This window comes from Lissotriton helveticus, chromosome 1_1 (genome assembly GCF_964261635.1).
Source record: "Lissotriton helveticus chromosome 1_1, aLisHel1.1, whole genome shotgun sequence".
NCBI lineage: Eukaryota > Metazoa > Chordata > Amphibia > Caudata > Salamandridae > Lissotriton > Lissotriton helveticus.
In genome coordinates this window covers 552,894,586-552,915,694 of record NC_136057.1, presented here as the reverse complement: position 1 = coordinate 552,915,694, position 21,109 = coordinate 552,894,586, and the positions used below count along the sequence as shown (strand labels likewise).

At 42.4% G+C, this 21,109-nt stretch overlaps 1 protein-coding gene across 1 annotated transcript in view; it reads right to left on the bottom strand.

The window, feature by feature from the left end:
• PIK3C2G (phosphatidylinositol-4-phosphate 3-kinase catalytic subunit type 2 gamma) overlaps window positions 1-21,109 on the bottom strand; it is a 2,201,800-nt gene that overhangs the window by 546,792 nt on the left and 1,633,899 nt on the right. The window contains exon 21 of the mRNA XM_078674033.1: window positions 14,949-15,056. Within this exon, the coding sequence (XP_078530159.1) occupies window positions 14,949-15,056 (108 nt within the window). The remainder of the gene's footprint in view (window positions 1-14,948; window positions 15,057-21,109) is intronic.

Genomic DNA, 21,109 nt, shown 5'->3' with positions numbered 1-21,109 from the left:
ACTTGCTTATTTTTATGAAAGCTGAAATAAAGTTAACCCCGGTTTTCAAATGTTGTCATCATGATATTATCTTTAATGTCATGGATGCTTTCCAATAAAGAACAGGTCAATCCCAGAAATAATACAGATAACCTGTGGAAATCTCTGGGAGCCCTAGCAAAATTTTTATCACAGTGATTGTCTTTTACTTGTACTTCCTTCGAAAATCTGCACAAGACAGCAACGTTTTTCAACTTTGTGCTCAGTGCTATCTTCTCAACTAGCTTGAAGTTACATTCATAAAAGAGTGCATGCCAGGTTTCCAGAGAGCACGGGACTGCCCAACAACCTTTAGATTTGCTTTTTGATGGTGATCAGAGAGTTGCTAAGACAAATTGCAAGCTATGGTGCACAAAAAGAGAGGAAAAGAAAGGCCAAACATTTGCAGAGACAAGAGATAAAAGAATTTCTTGGAGTGTCCATGAGATACAGTGTTACCATGCCACCAGGAAGAATAGTCCCTCGGCTGCACGGATCTCTGTTTGACACCATGTTCACAAGTTTGAAACCATATTATACCTCTAAGGTTAATAAAAATGGTGCCACAGTATAAACTGTATTTTTTATAACATAAACTTATTACTTATATGCTGTGGCTCTGGCATCCGATATATTTCTTGTGAGCTGTCATTTTTTTTTGCTATTCCTTACTGCATGCTCTATATTTTCTTTTTTTCTGAGCAGGGTTTCTTCAGTGCTTTTGGCTCTTGGAACGGTTCCTTAGTCGACTACCTTTTTTCCAATTTATGGAGAAAATACGGAACCTTAAATTTTCAAGTACTGCACACAATATTTTATTGTAGGACTCTAACTCCAACCATAATGACATGGATGACTATCTCTGGATTTGAATCTCATTCAGGTACCATCACTAAATCCTCCTCTTGTATTAAATTGCCAGAGGGATCAAACAAAAGATCAAAAAAAGATTCTCTTTCACCAGTAAAACCAGCTTCGGTATCTTTGGATGTTATATGTGAGGAAATTTGTGCATTGAGACCATTTATGGAAGAGACTATAAAATGTTGCAGCAGTTGGATGACAAATTGCCTTCTTAGGAGTCACATGTTTTGAAAATAAAGCCAAAAACTGAAAAACTTCAGCAAGACTCTTTGCATATTTCACATCTGGAGTTGGAAATATCTCTTCTTGAAAAACACACTGAGGACCTTGAAAATAGAAATCGCTGAAATAATTTGCGCATCTATTGACTTCCAGAAAATGTTAAGAAATCCGATCCAACTAATTATTTTAAAACTTTTCTACCAAAACTCCGTTTTATCTCTACATCTGTTTCTCCTAATATACAAAGAGAACACAGACTGGGTCCTAAAGTTTCTGCGAAGCTGCGAACAGTCATTCTGTTTTTCTTGTAACATACTGACTTGCTACAAGTACTGTCTGTTGCCAATTAAAAAAACAAGTAAAAAAACAAATCATTTGGGTGGTCACAAGCTGTTTTTCTCTCAGGATGTTGCTAAAGTCACTGCAGACTTTCGGAAACAATTTTGAAATGTGTAACCTCAGTTAAGAGCTATGAATGACTGTTTTGGTCAAATCCATTCTTGCTTGTTCAAGGTAAAAACAACCGTTCATGAAAAATCTGCTGCACTTGAAAGAGATTTCTTGAACTGCACGGAGAAGATGTGGACACTTAAAAAATTACTTAATATCTCTTTATTTTTCTTGTTGTTTTATTTTGAATAAGAATTGTGTATTGTCTTTTCTGGTCTTTTGATGTAAATTTTAGTTTTTCTTTGTTCATATTATATAATCTGGTTTTGCTTTTTATTAACACAGTTAACGTAGGTTGTTTGTCTTTTCATTTTGTCCCCATAAAAGTCTACTTTGTGTGGTGTTTCTAGGTACGTGAAGACTGCCCTGCCGTTCTTTGGAGAGTTCAGATGTTGTCACTGCCGTCATTTGGTGTCGCCACCCTCCCTCTTGTTTCTGTAGGTGTTTTATAGTCATCATTTGTTTCTTGTTTAACTATTTTATTGCTGATGTTTTATCTTATTCTCCTATTCTTTTTACTTCTTTTTCCTGCCCTTTCCACTGGTTACCATTTTATACCGTCTTCCCTTTTATCTTTCTATAAGCAATTATTCTATTCTCCTCACTACGTTATTCTTTTTCTTAATTAATCTGATACTGTAAACATGGCAAATGTTTACACTATTAATATAATATCTAATTCCCGGTCACCTTGTGGAATAATAAAGGGTTAGGTTGCCCTATAAAACGTCAGAGTATTATCTCACTTAGCCAGACTCAATACAGATGCTACCTTTTTACATGAAACTGATCTTTCAGAGACAGAGGTCGCTAAGTTGAAAATATGCTGGGTGGGTGATCTGTTTGCTTTGCTTGCTAAGGGGGAAAAATGGTGAACATATCCTTTGTCATAAGAAAACTAAAATTACTATGGTTTCCCAGGAGTTAGATTCTGAAGGTTGGTAAATTGTTGTTTAACTCCTGGTTGATAATACACCTTTAATAATTTTGAATGTTTATGAACCAGTTTTGGTTGATAATTATTTGTGACAAAAATATCTGATAAATTAACAATGTGTGGCAATGATTATATTATATCTGGCGGTGATTACAATCAAATCCATGATTCTGTATTAGGTAGATAATACACAATTTAAATGTATTCATACTAAAATGTATTCACAGTTCAAATCTGCCATTCAGCCTAAATCGCTAGTTTATAATTGGAGATTATGTCACCCAGATCTCCAGGATAAACTTTTTATTCAAATTCACACCATTCACAATCTCGAATAGGTTATCTTTTTCTTAGTAAATCCTAGGTCCAACATATTTTACATTCTGACATAGGATCTATACTCATTTCTGATCCGGCACCACATGCAGGTCGATAACATTTTAATAACTGACTTTTTTTGGATACTGCAATTTACCTCTCAATGTGAATCTTTTGCTTCGGATTTTTCTTTTGCAATGGCTTGGGATTCCTTCAAAGCATCGGGCAGAGGATTTATAATAAATTTTGTTTCACAAAAGAAGAAACTTATACACTCTCAATCTGACCAATTACTTACTAATAATAAAAATCTAGAGCATGCTTACTATAATTCTAAGAATGAGATTTTTTTATAAAACAATTAATTTTAATACATTAACTACAAATGCTGCTTTCAATTTCTTGTTGAAAAGCAATGCATTCTATTATGTTATGTTATGTTATGTTAACTTTATTTTTTATAGCGCTCGGCTACTTCAACGGAGTGTCCCGGCGCTTTATAGTGGCAGCTCATAAAAAACATAACAAGCACAGACATTCAAAGATAACAGAACAGCACGACTAAAGAGTAAAAAGCCAAGTTTTTAGGCCTCTTCTAAAAGACAACAGATCGGAGGTGCAGCGTAAGGCCAGTGGCAGAGTATTCCACAGCTGGGGCGCCCTCAAACCAAAAGAGCGCCCCCCAATCCGGGCCTTCCTCACTCGGGCACCACTGCAAGAGACAAAGAATTAGAGCGCAATGCTCTGGTAGGACGATAAAAAGCAAGCCTGCGTTGGAGATATTTAGCTCCCAGACCAAAAAGCGCTTTATGGGCCAGGGTCAGTGCCTTGAAAATAATCCGCTTACGGATAGGCAGCCAATGGAGTGACTGTAAAAGACCGGACACTCTGGCTCGCCTGTGAAGGGCAAAAATGGCACGCGCCGCGGAATTCTGTACGACCTGTAATCGCTGCACTAAATAATCCGGGAGACCCAGATAAAGCACGTTGGCATAATCCAATCTGGAGCCAATCAAAGCTTGTACCGTTATTTTCCTGTGCTCTTCAGTCAGCAGAGGAAGAAACTTCCGGAGCATCCTAAGGATGCCGAAACATGAGCCCGTGAGGCCAAGAATCTGAGATCTCATCGCCAGATTGTTGTCGATCTTAACTCCCAGGTTTCTAGCCACCTGGGAGGCCTGAGCTGGGGGGAACACATCTGTGGGCCACCATGCCTGCCAATCAGGGTCCGCGGCACAACCAAAAAACAACACCTCCGACTTGTCGGAGTTACATTTAAGGCTGCTCCGCTGGAACCAGTTGAACACCGCCTGAGACAATCCCGAATGCTCCCTCCATCAAAATCCTCACCTTTTCTACATGTGAAGAGAAGCTGGGTGTCATCGGTGTAGGAAACGATCTGGGCCCCATAGGACTCCGCCAGTGCCGCCAAGGGGGTCATAAAGATGTTAAAAAGAGTTGGGCTCAACACAGAGCCCTGCGGAACCCCGACTCCCAATGGCGGCATCTCAGCAGAGCCCGGGGGGACCCAGACCGTTTGTCGGCGGCCAGCTAGGAAAGATGTAAACCAGCTGAACACCGTCCCCCTCAGACCGATGTTATAGAGTCTGGCGAGGAGCCCCTCGTGGGGGACGGTGTCAAAGGCCGCCGACAGATCAAGCATGACAAGCATGGCTTTGCCCCCAGAATCTAGAACCTCCCTAATGGCCTCAGACACTTCTAAAAGCCCGTCCCGGTACTCAAATTGGGCCGGAAGCCAGATTGAGAAGGGTGCAGCAAATTGTTAGACTCCAGAAAAACGGATAGCACGCTATGAACGTGCTTTTCCGTAATTTTTGCCAGCGCTGGAAGCAGCGATACTGGCCTGTAATTGGCAGCGCCTCAGGGTCTAGACCCGGCTTTTTGAGGAGGGGGATCACCATTGCCCGCTTCCAGGCCTGCGGGACCATCCCCTCCCTCAGAGAGCAGTTCAGAAGTGGATTAATCAATGGGTTGACCACATCGGCCATCCTCGCCAAAAATTTGGCCGGGCAAGGGTCTAGCGGTGACCCTGATTTAAGGTTGACTAAAAGTGCCAAAGATGTGGAAAGAGAGATGGGCGGAAAGACAGACAGGGCAGAGTCAGGGGTAGGCAAGGGATCTAACCTAACCCCACTGTTGGGATGAACTTCCACTGACCTCCCAGGAAAAGAATCCTGGATCAATTTGATCTTATTGGTAAAAAACTGAGCAAGGTCACAGGCCCAAGACTCAGTGGGAGCAGTTTGAGAAAGATTAGATCTGGGGGTTATGAACTCCCTCACCACGGTAAAGATCTCCTTGCAGGAATTGCTAGCTGCCTCAATCCTCCTCGCAAAGTAGCCCTTTTTCTTGCGAAGGATATCACGGTGATAGGCTTTAATAGCAGTCCTATAAGCAAGTCTAGCCATCGGGTCATACTGGGAGCGCCAATCCCTCTCAGCCACCTTGCACTGGCGGCGGGCGGTAAATAGCGCTTCCGTAAACCACGGCGCAGAGACCCGCTTAGCAATAGCCCTAGGCGCCCGCACCGGGGCTAGATCATTCAGCCTATCGGTCAGCCACACCTGCAGGGTGTCCACATCCCGCTATAGGTCACCTGTGAAGGGACATGGATGTTCAAGAAAAGCCTGAGCTAAGGTCTCGGGAGTCACACGATGAAGTGCCCTAGAGGCAGACCCCTGCGGTCTGGACATAGTGCTAGACAGTTTCTCTCTGCCCTGAATACAAAACCTGGCCAGCATGTGGTCGGACCAAAGCACCGGGACAAGCTCTGTATCCTCCAGCGGCACCGTAGAGAAGACCTGATCCAGAGTATGACCCTTGTCATGTGTGGGGCCAGATAGAAAAGGCACCAGACCAAGGGGAGCCGTGATGTCGAATAGCTTAATCACATCTGGATCCTCGCCCTCATCCATATGGAAATTAAAGTCTCCAGCCAACACGCAATGCTCCACCCTCAAGGCTAGCCCAGCCACGGCAGCTTGGAGTTCATCAAAAAAAGATCCCGCCGGGCCAGGGGGTCTATAGACCAACAGCCCACTAAAAGCTTGATGGGGGGCCAGAGTAATGGAGAATGCCAGGGACTCGGAACCTGTGATAGCTTCTATCGGAATGATAGAACAGGAAGCCCGCTTGTTTACAACAAGAGCTACCCCGCCACCCCTCCCCTTCAGTCTATCTTGACGAAAGATGTTATACTGAGATGGAATAGCCGTCAAGATATCCGGATTGGATGAATCACCCAGCCATGTCTCCGTTAGCATCAGACATAGTGGTTGTTCCACCGCAAGGAGGTCATAGATCTCCAAAGCGTGTCTGCACACAGATCTGGTATTGAGAAGTAGGCAGAGATGATTAATTCCTACCTCTTCCCTCTGTGACAGCGCAGCCGGCGCATAGGCGCATGGTGGTCAAAATAAAATTGGGAAACTACTTTTAAATTATTTGAAGATAAGGAAAGATATAACCAAAATGTAATCCCTATGGAATAATGCAGGGGATACTCTTTTAAAGAAAGATATTTTACATGATTTTTTTACTTTTCACACCACCTTATATTTTCCAGAAGCCCGCCCTTTAAAATTGGATTTGATTAAATATTTTCAATCTATTACCTCTCCTCCCACCTACCATATTGATTTTGATCCCTTAGAGGCTGATATTTTTCTCTCAGAGAAATCTCATGCAGTCTCTGTCCTATGTAGAGGGAAAGCTCCTGGCCCCAACGGCTTCACCATTGTATATTATGGCCATTTTGCTTAACTTCTTCTCCCCAACCTTTTATACAACTTTTTTGGCACTGCAGGAGTTTTGTGGGGCTCCTTTCAAGATGGTATGTTCGATTCCTAAAGATACTAGGGATCCCACACATTGCAAAAATAACCATCCTATCTTATTAGCCCATACTAATTACAAAATTTTTGCAAAGATTTTGGCCTCACGTATTAACCTTATTCGACCAGATCTAATAGGGTCAGAGCAATCTGGTTTCGTTAAAGGTCGTTTGGTTACAGATAATGTTCGGATTCTTTTCAACATCCTCTGCACAGCTTCCATGCTGGATCATCCTTTAGCTGCCATTGCTTTAGATACTGAAAAGGCTTTGGACCACAACTTTTGGGATTTTATGTTCCAAGCATTAAAAATGGATTAGTCTTCCACCCCAGTTGATTGCTCCAATATCCTTACTTCATACAGGCCGTAAAGCTGCAATTTCTGTTACTGGCATCCTTTCAGATTACTTTAACTGGTATATAGGGGTTCGTCAAAGATGTCAGTTATCCCCTCTATCATATTATAGCATCTTAACCCTTTTTAAAAAAAGTTAGGGAGGATGGACTCATTTTAGGTTTTTCAACTGGATCACAACAAAGTAAGATGTCCGTGTATGCTGATATTTTTTTTTTACTTTGCTTTCCTTGAATGTTTTGTTTAATAAACAACATTTTGGACACACAGGGCTTTCCTGGAAACCCACTAAGATAAAATACTTATGGATATTGTTCTCGCAGAAACTTTAAAACTAAATGTTGTTTCTATTATCAAGTCATTAAGTGATAGCATTAGCCGATGGCATCACTGTTTTTGTCTTGGTGTGTTAGATTGGACTCAATTAAAATTATGCTTACTCCCCTTATACTCTATCTTATTGCAATGGTTCCTATATCTATCCCTAGTTATTATTTTTTTAAATAGATTCCCTTTTGTTACATTTTTTATGGATAAATCTAATTGGGACCTTACATTTCCAGACATTAAAAAGTATCACTATATTTTACTTTGAAACAAGGTACAAGATGGGTTTCTTCTGAACTTCCTCTACATCCTCTGTGGCTGCAATTGGAAAAATATCTCATTGCCCCCTTTAATTTTAAAGAGCTTCTCACCTTCACTATAGCTCAGTCACGCTCTCCTGATATTTTTCATTCCTATCAAATTTTGCTTCTTCTCTTACCTACCACATATCCCGCACCTACCAACTGCCAACAACTACCCATTTGAAATAGTAAAGCATTACGAATTAACAATCATCCCTTGTACTGGAAACTTTGACGTGCCAAGGGTTTACATTGGATATCACAACTTTCTTCAGGTGATCAACTTCGGTCCTTTTCTGCTCTTCAAACACAATTTTCTGTACTCCCTTCCTCCAAAAAACAATACACTTTTTTGCAATTCCCTTAGTCAATACATTTCCACATTGCTGTCCACTATTGTTCCTACCTCAGCGTCTACCATACATTTTCCCTTGCTTAGTATCACTCCATCAGTACCTGTCATTTATAAGTCATTACAATTTAGTCCGAAAAGACACAAATCACAAAATTGAATTAGCATGGGAAAAGGATTTGGTGGAATGTTGGTCTACCATTTTTTGGGATAAGATTTGGCTTAAAATTCACAAAACTACACGAGCTGCGAACAATACTCAAACCCTTTACTTTGTTTACTGTCGCTTACTTCATACTCCTCTTACCTTAAAATCCTTTTCCCCAGATACTACCTCATCATGCTGTTCTTGCTCATTTCCCATCGCAGATCTTAAGCATATGGTATTCAAATACCCTACTATTTATCAATTTTGGGAAATTGGTTTGGTCTCAAATTAATACGATTTCTAATGTCGATATCCCTTTCTCTCTCACTAATATTTTCTTAGGTAGTTTGGCTCCTCAATGGCCTCATTCAATTCCTGGTTTTTGATTGATAGATTTATTACTGGCTGTTGCATTTAATTTAATTACATCAATTGGAAACTAGCTCATAGCAATAATTTCAATCCTTGGTGAAATGTCATTAGTTTTCATCATAGATTGAACACAGAAACCGTTACTCCTATTTCTCTTGCAATTAAAAGAGATCTTTCATGGCTTCCACTAACAACGTACTTTTCACTTTGTACCTCGTCCACTCATACCATTGTCTCTGTGTTGGATGAAGTACAGAAGCCAACCTTGAATTTCGTTTTCACCCTGCCTTTGTACAAAATTCTAAAATTTGTTGTTTTTTAATTATACATTATATATAAGGTGTTTTTTCTCTGAGTTTTATAACTATGTTTTGTTTTCGTTTTTGATAACATATCTGATTATTCATTAGCTGTTTCTCTACGGTTTCTCAAATAAACAAACTTTAAAAATAGGGTAAGCTAAAGACATGGCCACATAGGTAAGGAACCTGCTAAATATGTCAAGGATGTGAGCCTATAAAAGCTGATTTAGACCTACAAGTAAGTGACTTAATCAAAGACAATATGATTATATAATTTCCCATGACTTCAATTGCTTCAACTTTTTAAGAAATTAAATCTGCATTGTACCTAGCGCTCAATGTAATACAGTAAACCTCTTCTCCAATCCAAAATGTATAAACCTGCGAATAAGATGTGAGGGAATATTGGTTACATAATTTTCTGCAGGTCGGAAACATTAAGGTTAAGTAATCTGATCACTCAAAATTAAATGAATTCTGTGGGAGGTCAATGTAGAGTCCACATATAGTCACCACACACAGTTGGTATGGACCAGAGGTCTCCAACCTTTCTTGTAATAAGATCTACTTATGTTCAATGACACTCTTCAAGAGCTACCAATATTATTGTTGTCAAAGTGACCATATCAGACAAGATTACATTACAGGCTACTAGATGCAAGATTACTACCAGCAATCACCTCCGTGTCTCAGACATGGTTGCCAGCAGTAATGTACAAAAAGCTTTGTCAATATGGAATGCCTCTACATGGGTAATACATATCAGCCATAGCTGTAAAGCCTCTGGCACCAAGGTAATAATATCATTTGTAAAAAAGGCTTCCCAATATCAAATGATTGGCCACTTACATATCAGCTTTAAATATTTTGGAAAATTCAGCCATCTTTTTCCAAATATCAGCTTATAAGTTGAGAAACTAAACACATTTTCATCTCAACTATACACTCTAAATGTTGGTATGCGTATATTAATTCAACCAAGTAAAAGCTTCTAATTTAGTAGAATTGACTGCACACAACAGAGCTACTTACAGGCACCTGTATAGCTAGCAGCAGCTCACGAGCTACCCGATGGAGAAACCGGGTATGGATTCTAGCTATAGAATAATAATTCTTATGCCTATGCAACATTGTTGCCAGATGGGGGAAATTAATTAAGAGTGTGCAGCAGCAAATTTGTGATGTTGGGTTTATAAACATTCACACAATCTACCAAAAAAGTGTTTGGTAGATCTATGTTGATGCCAATATTTTAGTTATCAATTAAGGTCAATCAAGGCCTTGTACATGACCAATGACATTGGGTGTATTCCAGGATGTTTTAGTTAGAGTGCTCACATATTTTCTTTTAGTAAGAGCTTGGACTTAGACCTTTAAAATCTCAACCAGGTTTTTTATGCACAAAACATTAGAACGTAACACTTTTTCTATATTGAGGTGAAAACAATTAGCACAGGCCCTACATCTGCAGGCAGGGGCACTTTAAAAATAACTGTAACTGCAATAGGAGTAAACCTAATGGACTACTTCTATCCTACCAACCAATAATATTGAAAGCACACTTGTAAAAACACCCCAGTTATTTTTGTTTTTGGACCTCTGGCTTTTAAGCCTCACTGTGGTGTACCCCAGTGAATTCTCACTCACAGTAGTGATGCCTATAAAAAAATGTAAGCTTCAGACACAAGTTTCCACCATTTAAAATAAGGTCAGCTGCTTAAGGCAGCTGCTGTTCAGGGTTCTGAGAAGGGAGTACTAACATATGCATACATGTAGGCTGAGTGAGGAAGACTGTTGTCGTACTCATCCTGGCATGTGTGCAAAGGTAGATCTGTGGAAGATGAGGCCAAGCCTTATGTTTTAATTCAGGTACTAAAAGGAACTGCACAGTTTATGTTGGGTAAAGTGTGTAATGAGTTGTGTTTTTACTTTGGCCTCAAACATGCTCAGGATCAGTTCCCACAATTTCTCTGTCCTTGAATTACTTTTACCTGGGGCTCTGGAAATCTAATTTGTGGAAAACATGCAGGAATTATTGTTTCCATGCCATCACCCACACATTTCCCCTTGGTCTTTCAGACAGATTTCTCATTCTTCTACCTGCAGGAGTTTGGTCCTCCCTTGATTTGAAAATGAGGTGTCATCTTCTCTATCAATGCTCAACCTGTTTTTTCCTCCTGCTGGGGAAGCAGACAGAAAGTCTAGGATGGCTCAGGGAATTAATGGTTTTAGTTTCTGACATTTTTATTTGATATTTACACTTCAAAGGTAGCACTGTGAAAAACCGTAGTGTGTGTCACCAACTACCATAAGTCACTACCATAAGTCACAGTATTGCTAAGTGGCCACTGTTACCACCACTCATGCCTTTTGGGTACCAGAGGTCAACCTATAATCTATCAGGAGGCTAATCATTAAGAAGTCAGCCGAAGATGTGTGCGCAGCCTCCACAGCAAGGTTGAGTGGCCAACCAGTTCTAAATCAGTTTACTCTTAGTCATCACAAAATAAACTTTTAAAAAGTTTCTTTTCTACTAAAGTTATAAATGGCCTCTGCAGTCTTTTCTCGTCCCTGGCTATGAAAAAGTTATTTTATTTATAACAAGGCCTGTTTCTGAAAAATGCACCTTTACTGTTGGTTGAGTGGGGTGAGCGCTCTGGTCAAGCAGCAACCACAATCCTCATCAGGGTGAGACATAAGCCACCCTTAAATAACCTGTGCTCAACCCACTGGTAGCTTGGCTAAGTTGTGCTTAGCTTTGAGGCAATGTGTAAAGTATTTGTTCAACACGTCAAACAGTTGTAAAGTGAAAATACCCCATAAAAAGGATCCACACCAAGTTAGAAACATAGAACTCTATTTAATAAAAGAAATAAGACCAAAACGACAAAAATTGAATTAATAAATCTGTAGAGACACAATTTAAAAGGTTTTAGTAAAAAATAGAGCCAAATAGAGTCAAAAGGCACATAGCACCAACTGTGGATATCTGGTTGCATCGTTCAGGTCAACCACAATGGAGTGTCGGCCAGCTATAGGGACCCAGTTAAGCCCCTGAACACTGCATCTTAAATCCGGGTTTGTGTAGCGTTGTTTGGATCCGCGTCAAAGATGCATTGTCCCACTGAAGCGATGCATCAGATCTGAGACACGGTGAGGCTGCCAATGCAAAGGCCTACATTGTTGTTGAGGATCAGCCAATGGTTTGCTATGTGCAGTCTGACATTGAGGATGTGACACACAGTCAGGGGCGATGCGTTAATTCTAAGGAGCTGTGTGGCAGCGATGCGGAGTTCCTTGTCGTCATCGAGCTTGCCGCTGAGAAGAGATGGGTGGGTCTGCACCAAGAATGCATTGCACAGTGGCGGTTCCGTAGGTGATGCAGGCTGCGGTGATGATGCAGGCTTCTGTAATGGGTCCAATCCACGCAGCACTGGAGATGCGTGGGTTATGCTCTGGTTTGTACCGTGCAGCAGAGGAGATCTGTTGGATGCGTCAGCTCAGCTGAATCCACGGAGGCTGGCACCATTTGACAGGATTAACTCATAGACTGCAGAGTCCAGGTGTAAGGTTGTTGGAAGCCTGTTGTAACTCTGAAGCTTCAGATCAGGTGGCCAGTCAACCAGTCCTTGGAGTCACTTTGATTTCTTGGTTCAAGAGATGCAAGTCCAGTCCTTCTCACCTAGGCATGGAGGCAGCAGGGCAGCGGTTTCTTCAGAGCAGCAGTCCGGTGATAGTCCATGCAGCAGCATAGCAGTCCTTCTTCCTGGCACAGTATCCATGGAAGTGATGGTGTCTGAGGTCAGGATTCATACCCAGTTGTGCCTCTGAAGTGAGGAGAAGCTTCTCAAGGCATGCCTTTGAAGTGCACAGGGGCCCTGCCTTCCTGCCCCTGGATCAGGACTGACCACAGGGTATATGCAGCCATTTGTGTGAAGACAGGACACATCCTATGTATGTCTAAGTGTGGTTGGGCCACAGTCCCCAACCTCATCCTACCAGTGATGGCCCTCCAAGTTGCACCTAAGCACACTATTGTGTTTGGCTCTATAGGAGGAATACACAAAGCTCAGCTGTCACCCACACTCTGTTATGTGACCCAGGGACAGGCGGCAGGCACCAAATGCCAAGAAGTGCCAAGTTTCTAAAATTGGCATTTCAGAATTGCAATTTTAAATCCGACTTCACCATAAGTTAGAATTTAAAATTGTGATTGCAGAGACACCAAACATCAAGTGGTTTCCTGTTCCCATTCAGAAATTACACTTATAAAATGTAATAAGGTAATTCCAATGTTACCCTAAAAAAGCGGCAGATCTTTCAGTAGTGAAAAACAGATTTAAGTGTTTTTCACTACAAGAACAAGTAAAACTTAAATGTGCATATTCAGCGTTTTAAATACACTTGCCCCTGCCCAGGGCCTACCTTAGGGGTGACTTATAAGTACTACAAAGGAAGGGTTGGACCTAGCAAAAGGTATATGTGCCAGGTCGAAATGGCATTTTAAAAATTCCCATAAATAGGCTGCAATGGCAGGCCGGAGAGATGTTTACAGAGCTACTTAGGTGAGTGGCACTAGCTGCATTTAATGTACAGGCCCTGGGCACAGGCAGTGCCACTTTACTAGGGACTTAAAAGTCAAATAAAATTCCCATTGGGTATAAGCCAGTTCACTATGTTTTAAGGAAAAAGCACAAGCACTTTAGTACTGGTTAGCAGTGGTAAAATGTGCAGAGTCCTATGGGCAGCAAAAGGAATTCAGCAAAACAAAATAGGAGAAGGAAGGCAAACGGTTAGGGGGAAATTCACACCAAGAATGCCAGGTTAAACAAGAGGTATTTGTAATTGTTCCCCTTGAGGGGGTACTTTTCCCAACTTATGATACACTACATTTTTATATAATAAGCGCATAGTCTAATCAGCTCACAATCTACACTTTAGTGATATAAAAATATTTTTTCTGAGTGGTAAAGGCCCTTTTCCTTGTTATATGGCACAACAATACTCAAACTGGGGCATAGCAAGAGAATAATGGTGCTCTCTGGAATCACATATGTTCGCAAAATAACGTTTTAACATTTGGATACCCATCAATGATCTGCAGAAGTGGGAATTTAAAAAAAACGTTTTAGGAAAACCAAATTTTAGATATCATTATTATCTTTCCTGGTCTTTAAAATTAGCATGGTACATACTCAAGATTTTTTCATTGGCTAGGCTAGTGATCTGATGTTCACATTAATCAACAAATCAGCTCTTATTGGAAATACTCAAATTCAATATGATTGTTTGCACAGCAATTGCATATACAGATTTTAAGCCAAACGAAAGGCTTTTTTCTTTAATGGGTTAGAACAGAGAACCTCCAGAATTTCCCCCAATATAACACACTTGATCTGATCAATATTACACTTCTTGCATGAACCTCACACTGGGACGCAATATATCAAAGACACACAATTGAGTTGAATGAGCTACCTTATAAAGACCTACAGCTAATCCAGCATATTTGCGTTAAAAGAATTGAAACCTCTACACTTTTGTGTTTCTGACAGAATTAATTCCATTAGGTATGCCAGTGCAAGATATTATCAATCATAAGGCCAAATTATTTATAAGTTTTATCTTCTTCTGACCTTGTAACATCTAAGAAGAAGGCCCCTTTATAAGGTTTCACAACAGGAAATAACAAACATTTGGTTTCAGAAAAAATAATTACCATGTTATTTTGAGCAAATCCTGTACATCAAGTCTACTCTATAGACATATATGACTGTGGGAAAATAAGGCACTCTCATTCACTTATTAAAATGCATGAAATGATGTCAGCGGTCAGGGAAGGGTGGCTATTAATACTTGCGTCCAAATCAGTTCTCTTTCTACAGAAACCCATGACTAAGGACTGAATATGAGACCGCTTCATCCCAATTTAAGGAAGAATCACTCAAGAACATTAGTTCAGAATGACTCTCTAATGGTCTCAGACAAGGCCCACATACCTACATACAGAGAATATTCGAAATTACACATTACAAGAAACATTCAGGATAAGTAAACAGTTCCCTTTTTACAGATTAAGTAATATAGATGTAATCACAATAGCATGTAATTAAAAATTGTCCCTTACATCTGTATTGATTCCTCTAACAGCAAGTGCAGGATCCAAGGGAAGGCGACAAAACTTGATTTCCAAAAACAAGGTTTCAAGCCTGTGGATTTCTTTCTTTAGCACTTCCTGTAAAACAAAATTCCAGGTTGATACGTTTTTCCTTTATATTTTTCTATGTATAGGAAATTATATTTTTCTTTCAGTCAATCAGATAGGTTAACTTGATATTAAGTGAAACTACGATTATTTGAGAGAACATTTGCTTCTATCTACAAAAAAATCAATAACTTACGTAACGGGAAACATGCAAAAAGAGATGAACATTGTTACAAGTATACGTTTGGTAAAGGTTTTTGCCTAGTACAAAGTGTACAGTTACATATAAACATCTCCTGAAGGCTAACAATTTTAAAAGTAACTTTTTCAAATGCACTATCACCCAATACCAAAACTGTGGACAGTAAATGTGAAATATGCAAAAATCAATTTCAGTTAATGTAATTGTTTACCAAACATTCAATCTTGCTGTGCTCTCTGGGCGATGTGATACCTATTTCCATTTTGTTTGCAAAAATGTTCCTAATCAAGTTAATTTTGGGCTTTACACTTATAGCCCTTCCATGTGAAAGACGAGAAACATTATTGATATCAATCTGCAATATCGGAAGAACGTGTAGGTTATTTTCAAAGGACAGACTAAACCGAGAGGGTGTCAGCATGCAAAAAAGAGAACAACTGAGGCGATGGACTATCTACTTACAGTGACTCAAAGAAAGCAACTATTACTATAGAACTATGTATCGCCTCCCCGGAAGGGAAGAAGAAGAGTAAGTGCATTTTGGCAGAAAGGGTAGGTTCTGATCGATATTAGATAAAGGAGAGTAAATAAGACTGTAGGAAGGCAGGAGTGCAGGGTAAGAAGAGGGTGGAGAGAAATGAGAGATTAACAAAGGGATCGATGGGCACCCCGGATTAAAAAGCAGAGGAGCAGCAGAATGTTGAAGTGATAAAGGAGAAAAGGATGGTAGCAGCATGGTGAAGAAATACGTGGTGAGGTGTATTTTTCTGTAATCGAAGAACATTTTCGAAGTGCCTCAGTTGGTGGTGCAGTGAATACCAAAGGGGATGAGGAGCTCTGTAGAGAGACTTATTTTCTTCTACAAGATGTTTAATCTACATCTTGATTTGAAGAGTATTTGCTCCGGAAGAACTTTTCTCTCAATAGCAATGTTCAGTGAGAAGTGAATTTAAGGTATTCATGTTTTTTATGGGGAAGGGATTTCAATAAAATGCATGGTTTTAAATTTTTAATTCTCACCTCAAAAGGAAGCCAAAATAGGTTTTCAAGATGGTCGTGATGGGGGCATTTATGTGGTCTTATATCAGCCTGGAGGGTGAATATAGAAGTGCTTTTAACACCTCTTTTGACACTCCTATTCCATAATGCTGGCATTCTCATAATCAGAGTGAGCGATGACAACGTAGTGTACAAGTCAGTATTCAACACTGTAAATAGGAGTTTTATTTTTTATTTATTTTCACAAGTGAAGAGGCAGCATTTTGGATGATTCTAAGGTATTTTCCGAACGGATATGATGGTTGAGTTAGAAACCTAATTATTTTACCTCTGGTGTCAGGCAAGGTGTATATCCAGATATCCTTGATTTTGGAAACCAGCTCTGATAGATATTAGCATTACAATGCTTGTGGAGCTCTTTTGTCACAGCGAAAAGAGAATAGAAATAGAGTAAAACCTGTAAACAACTCTTCTGGTGGAGGTAAGGCTATGTTATCAATCTAAATCAGCTATCAAGACAAAATATAACAGGTGAAAAGTCCACAAATGCTATTTTTTACCACTTATTTTCAATATTTATCATTTCAAAGATGAGTTTCTTTTACAAAACCATGAGCAGTCTACCAACATATCCCTATTCTGAATTTGGAGTTGTGTCTAGTTTACCGAAATGTATAACTTTCTGGGTTCACCCATGGGTTTCATATCCGTTTCCATCACAAACTGCAAGTAGGTTGAAACTATGAAAAGAATAGGAAGCATGGACTACAATTTAGAAAAAAGCAAAACCTGTAACAAATAAGTGTGTCTCTTGGGCAACTCTGCATGTCCTTAAAAGCTCTGGCGATTGTGATCTTACCACACCAACCCTTGTGTTGATGGACATTTATGAAACAAATGCACAGCACCTTTTCTCATTCATCCCCTAACACATTTGCTATAATATGCCTATTTGCTTCGGTTCCCTCCAGGGGAATCTATAAGTCCTTGATCCCTTCAGAATTTGCTGGATGTGGTAAAAAAGGACGCAAATTTGGCTCAGATACATTTTTAAGAAAACAAAGTAATGAAGGCCTAAGCACAAAGTACACCAAACATTAACAAACATTTGCACTGCAATTGGTCTTGCATTTGAGAGTTAGAGCTATTGGGATTGCAAATGCTAATTTCTTTTATCTATGTGTTTTGGTTTAGAGTGGAGTGGATGTATGGGGTTTGGGGTGGAATTATGTAGGTTGGATCGGAATTGTTAGTTGTGGAAGTGTGTGGGGTAGAATTGTATGACGTGCAGTGTATTTGTCTATTGGAATAATGTGACGTGGTGAATAGATAGGGTGAGAGCTACACAGAAATATAAAGAAAGGAAGAAAGAGAGGGATAGGTAGTTTGTGCATGAATTGGTGAATGAACTCTAAATAGAGGAGCAGAAAGGGAGTGTGAGAAAGAGAGAAAGAAGGGGAGACCATAAGAATCAAAGTGAGCAAGAAGCAGCAAAACTACAACAAGAGGGGGGGCGGAGCTTGCCGGCAGCGATGGCGGACGCCTGAAGTGAGAGCTCCACGCCGTCACTCCTAATAATCCTACATTTATCCTGATTCAGCCGAGCGCCGAAGGCAGCGACGCTGCTGCCAAGTCCCCGGAGCCACCTGACTGTCGGAGCGGAGCCGCGGCACAACCCCGAGCCGCCAAAGAGGAGAACGAACACTGGCAGGGACTGCGGCGGACCGGACCGTCAAGCCGGGGCCTTGCCTGGTATCCACCCCGGAGTGCGTCGCCCGACATGCGGCCTGCCAGCCGGCCGGTGCCGCGGGGGTCCGGATCTTCGGCCGAGTCCAGGAGAGAGAAGCGGAACACAGTAGGTGCTGCTCACCCTACCCCCCCAAGAGTGAGGCCGGGACTGCCGTCGCCTGCATGCCCTCGTTGTGCTGCACCGGATTACGGGGAGCGGCTACAGCCGGCGGCGCGGCGCCATTTTGTCCTCCGCTAGGGAGATTCTACACCAAGGCTACCAGTCCATCGGAGGGGCGAGGCGGCAGCCTAAATGGGCATATGGAAGACTTACGCCTAAGCCCAGCAGAGCGTTTCTCGGCCCTACGACTGTGGGAGAGTGCTGTGTAGCGCCGAAATACCGGACGAGGCCTGGAGCGGCTGGGGTGATCGGGCACCATACACACATGACAAAGGGCACAGCAGAGTTTCCCACACATCCGTGGCCTGAACCAGACGGTAACTGAGGCGGAGCCGCGCCTGAGTACTCGCTTTGCGCTCATCTGCGGGACACACCTGGCGAGATTGGGTGAGCCCGGGGAACACTAGGGAGCATCACAGAGCAGGTTGCCCACCGGCGTGCGGGTCACTGCGGACTGGAGGGATATCCCCGGTAGCCTGGATCGGAAGCCCTAGGTTACAGGAGACTGTGGGCATTAGCCGGGGAACTGTGGGACGTGAGAGTGACGTGAAGGAGTCCAGTGGTGAAGGAACAGTGCGTGAACGGGAGCCCAGCTGCGAATATCCTGGGCTGACCAAAGCAACTAAAAAGCCCGCGGCGAACACCCGTATTGTAGCTACAAACAGAAGACAACATGGGCAAAGGAGATAAGACGCAGTCCAAACTTGCATTCGAGCAGCGCAGAGTGAGGCCCCTGGAAACCCAGGAAGCCTCGCCCACACAGCATGACAAAGGTCCAGAGAGCTCATTCTATGCGGACATCAAAGGGCTCCTAGTCACCATGGAGAAGGGCCTTCAAGACAGTATGGCGGCGATAGGGACGAAAATTGACGTCCTTACTTACCGCATGGACCAGACGTCTGAGAGAGTGGATAAACATGCGGAGAGACTGGACATGTCCGAAAGGTGCCTAGCTGAAGTGGAAGAGGCCCAAATGGAACTAGATAAAGATCGTAAACAGATTGGGAAGCTCCTCCAGGTTATACAAGATAAATCAGAAGATTTGGAGGCCCGGCATCGGCACTCTAATATACGCATTACGGGCGTATCGGAAACGACACAAGTTGGTAAAATGGAGCTGTTTGTAGAGAAACTACTCATCACACTACTAGGAGACGATGTGTTCTCGCCCATGTTTATAGTGGAACGGGCACACCGCTCGCTGGTCCCACAGCCGCGCCCGGGCGCTCCCCCGAGACCAATCATAGCAAAGCTCCTGAATTACAGGGACAGGGACACTGCTCTACGACTGGCCAGAACAAAGGGAACATTGCAGTATGAGGGAACAACTATCTCATTGTACCCGGACTTCACGGCGAGGGTACAGGAGGAGCGTTGTCGTTTCGCCCCATACAAACAGCAAATCCGAGACCTAGGGTTGGATTACGCCATGCTGTATCCGGCAAAGCTACGCATCAACCGAGAGGGGCATTCTCATTTTTTCACCGATCCAAAGGTTCTGCAGAAAGCCCTGAAAACTTGGTCGAAGGAACGGAGGAACAGTCTTAGAAACCAGGAAGGAGAACAAGAACCAACCAGCGGCCTGGAAGATCAGGAATAGAGCCTTTGAAATGCTGCTATGGTCCAGCGGACTCCTGATATTAGCCGAGGGCGAGGAAGAACAGTACAGTGTCGGATAATGCCCCCAGCTTGTTGGAATCCACGTGGAACCTGATCCCTGCGGGACTATGAGAGCTGCGATCTCGCCGGGTCCTGGTGAGATCATTCCAAGTTATTTTTCAGTACTAATGCAAATACACTCTGAAATGTTTGGACAGAGTAACTGCTTACAAACATTGGCTGTGAGTGGCCAAAACATATTGACACTGGGGTGGGGGGGGGCCGCATTGATGTTGTTGGAGATTTCCTGGGCAGTGGGCGATGGCTCGTGTGCTGGAACTCGAGCGCAAAGACACTGAAGGGGTGACGGTGCTACGGGTCTCTCAATGCCGAGATGGAGTATGCAATTGCTACCTGTACTGATTTTGGTGACCTCTGCCCCTGCGCTGTTCGCACGAGTTAATCCCGCATGGGATTATGTAGGTCATGGGGGAGGGAGGAGGGGGGACACCTTTTTCATGCTAGGCCGAGTTGGGGTTGGTCTGTTGTGGGTGGGGGAAGGGGGATCCAAGGGTAACGGGGAATGTTACTGTAATGTTGATTTCTGGTGCATTTTTCCTCAGAGGTCTCAAAGTGCTCGCCATAAACTGCTGCATGCCCAGGCTGCACCCACCTTGCGGATGTGTCACACTGACACAGCTAACCTTTGTCGACCAGGCCACACTCCCACACTACACGACACGTCCTCATGGCTGACGTAACCAGAGTACAGACAGATGCACGGACTGCCTCGCTCAGCGCCCTTACATGGAACGTCAGAGGGTTGAACGACAACAGAAAGCTTAGGAAGGTGTTAGGCTACCTCAAGCGTCACAATATAGATATAGCACTCCTGCAGGAAACGCACTTACCACTCACGAGTAATATGCTACACAATAGAGGATTAGAAGGACATATAGCAGTAGCTGGATTCACCACTCATGCAAGTGGTGTTATTACATGGGTAAACCCAAACACGAACATTCAAATACGGACGCTTAGTGCGGACACAGAAGTCAGGTATGTTAAAGCGACCTGTAGGGGTTTGGGTATGGACCTGCTAGTTGTCAATACATACGGCCCTAATTATGACTCCCCTGACTTCTATGACACACTGGTTAGTGAGATTGGAGGCCGTGGTAACCCGCACATACTATGGGGAGGGGACTTCAACTTAACGCTTAATCCGGACAAGGATAGGTCCTCGGGCCTCCCTCGATGGCCCTCGGCGGCCGCGCAGTTGCTCACAGCAAAGCTAATTGTGTTGGATATGGCTGATGTGTGGAGGAGTAGGAATGCAGGACGGGGCGGTTTTACACACTACTCTGCCTTTAA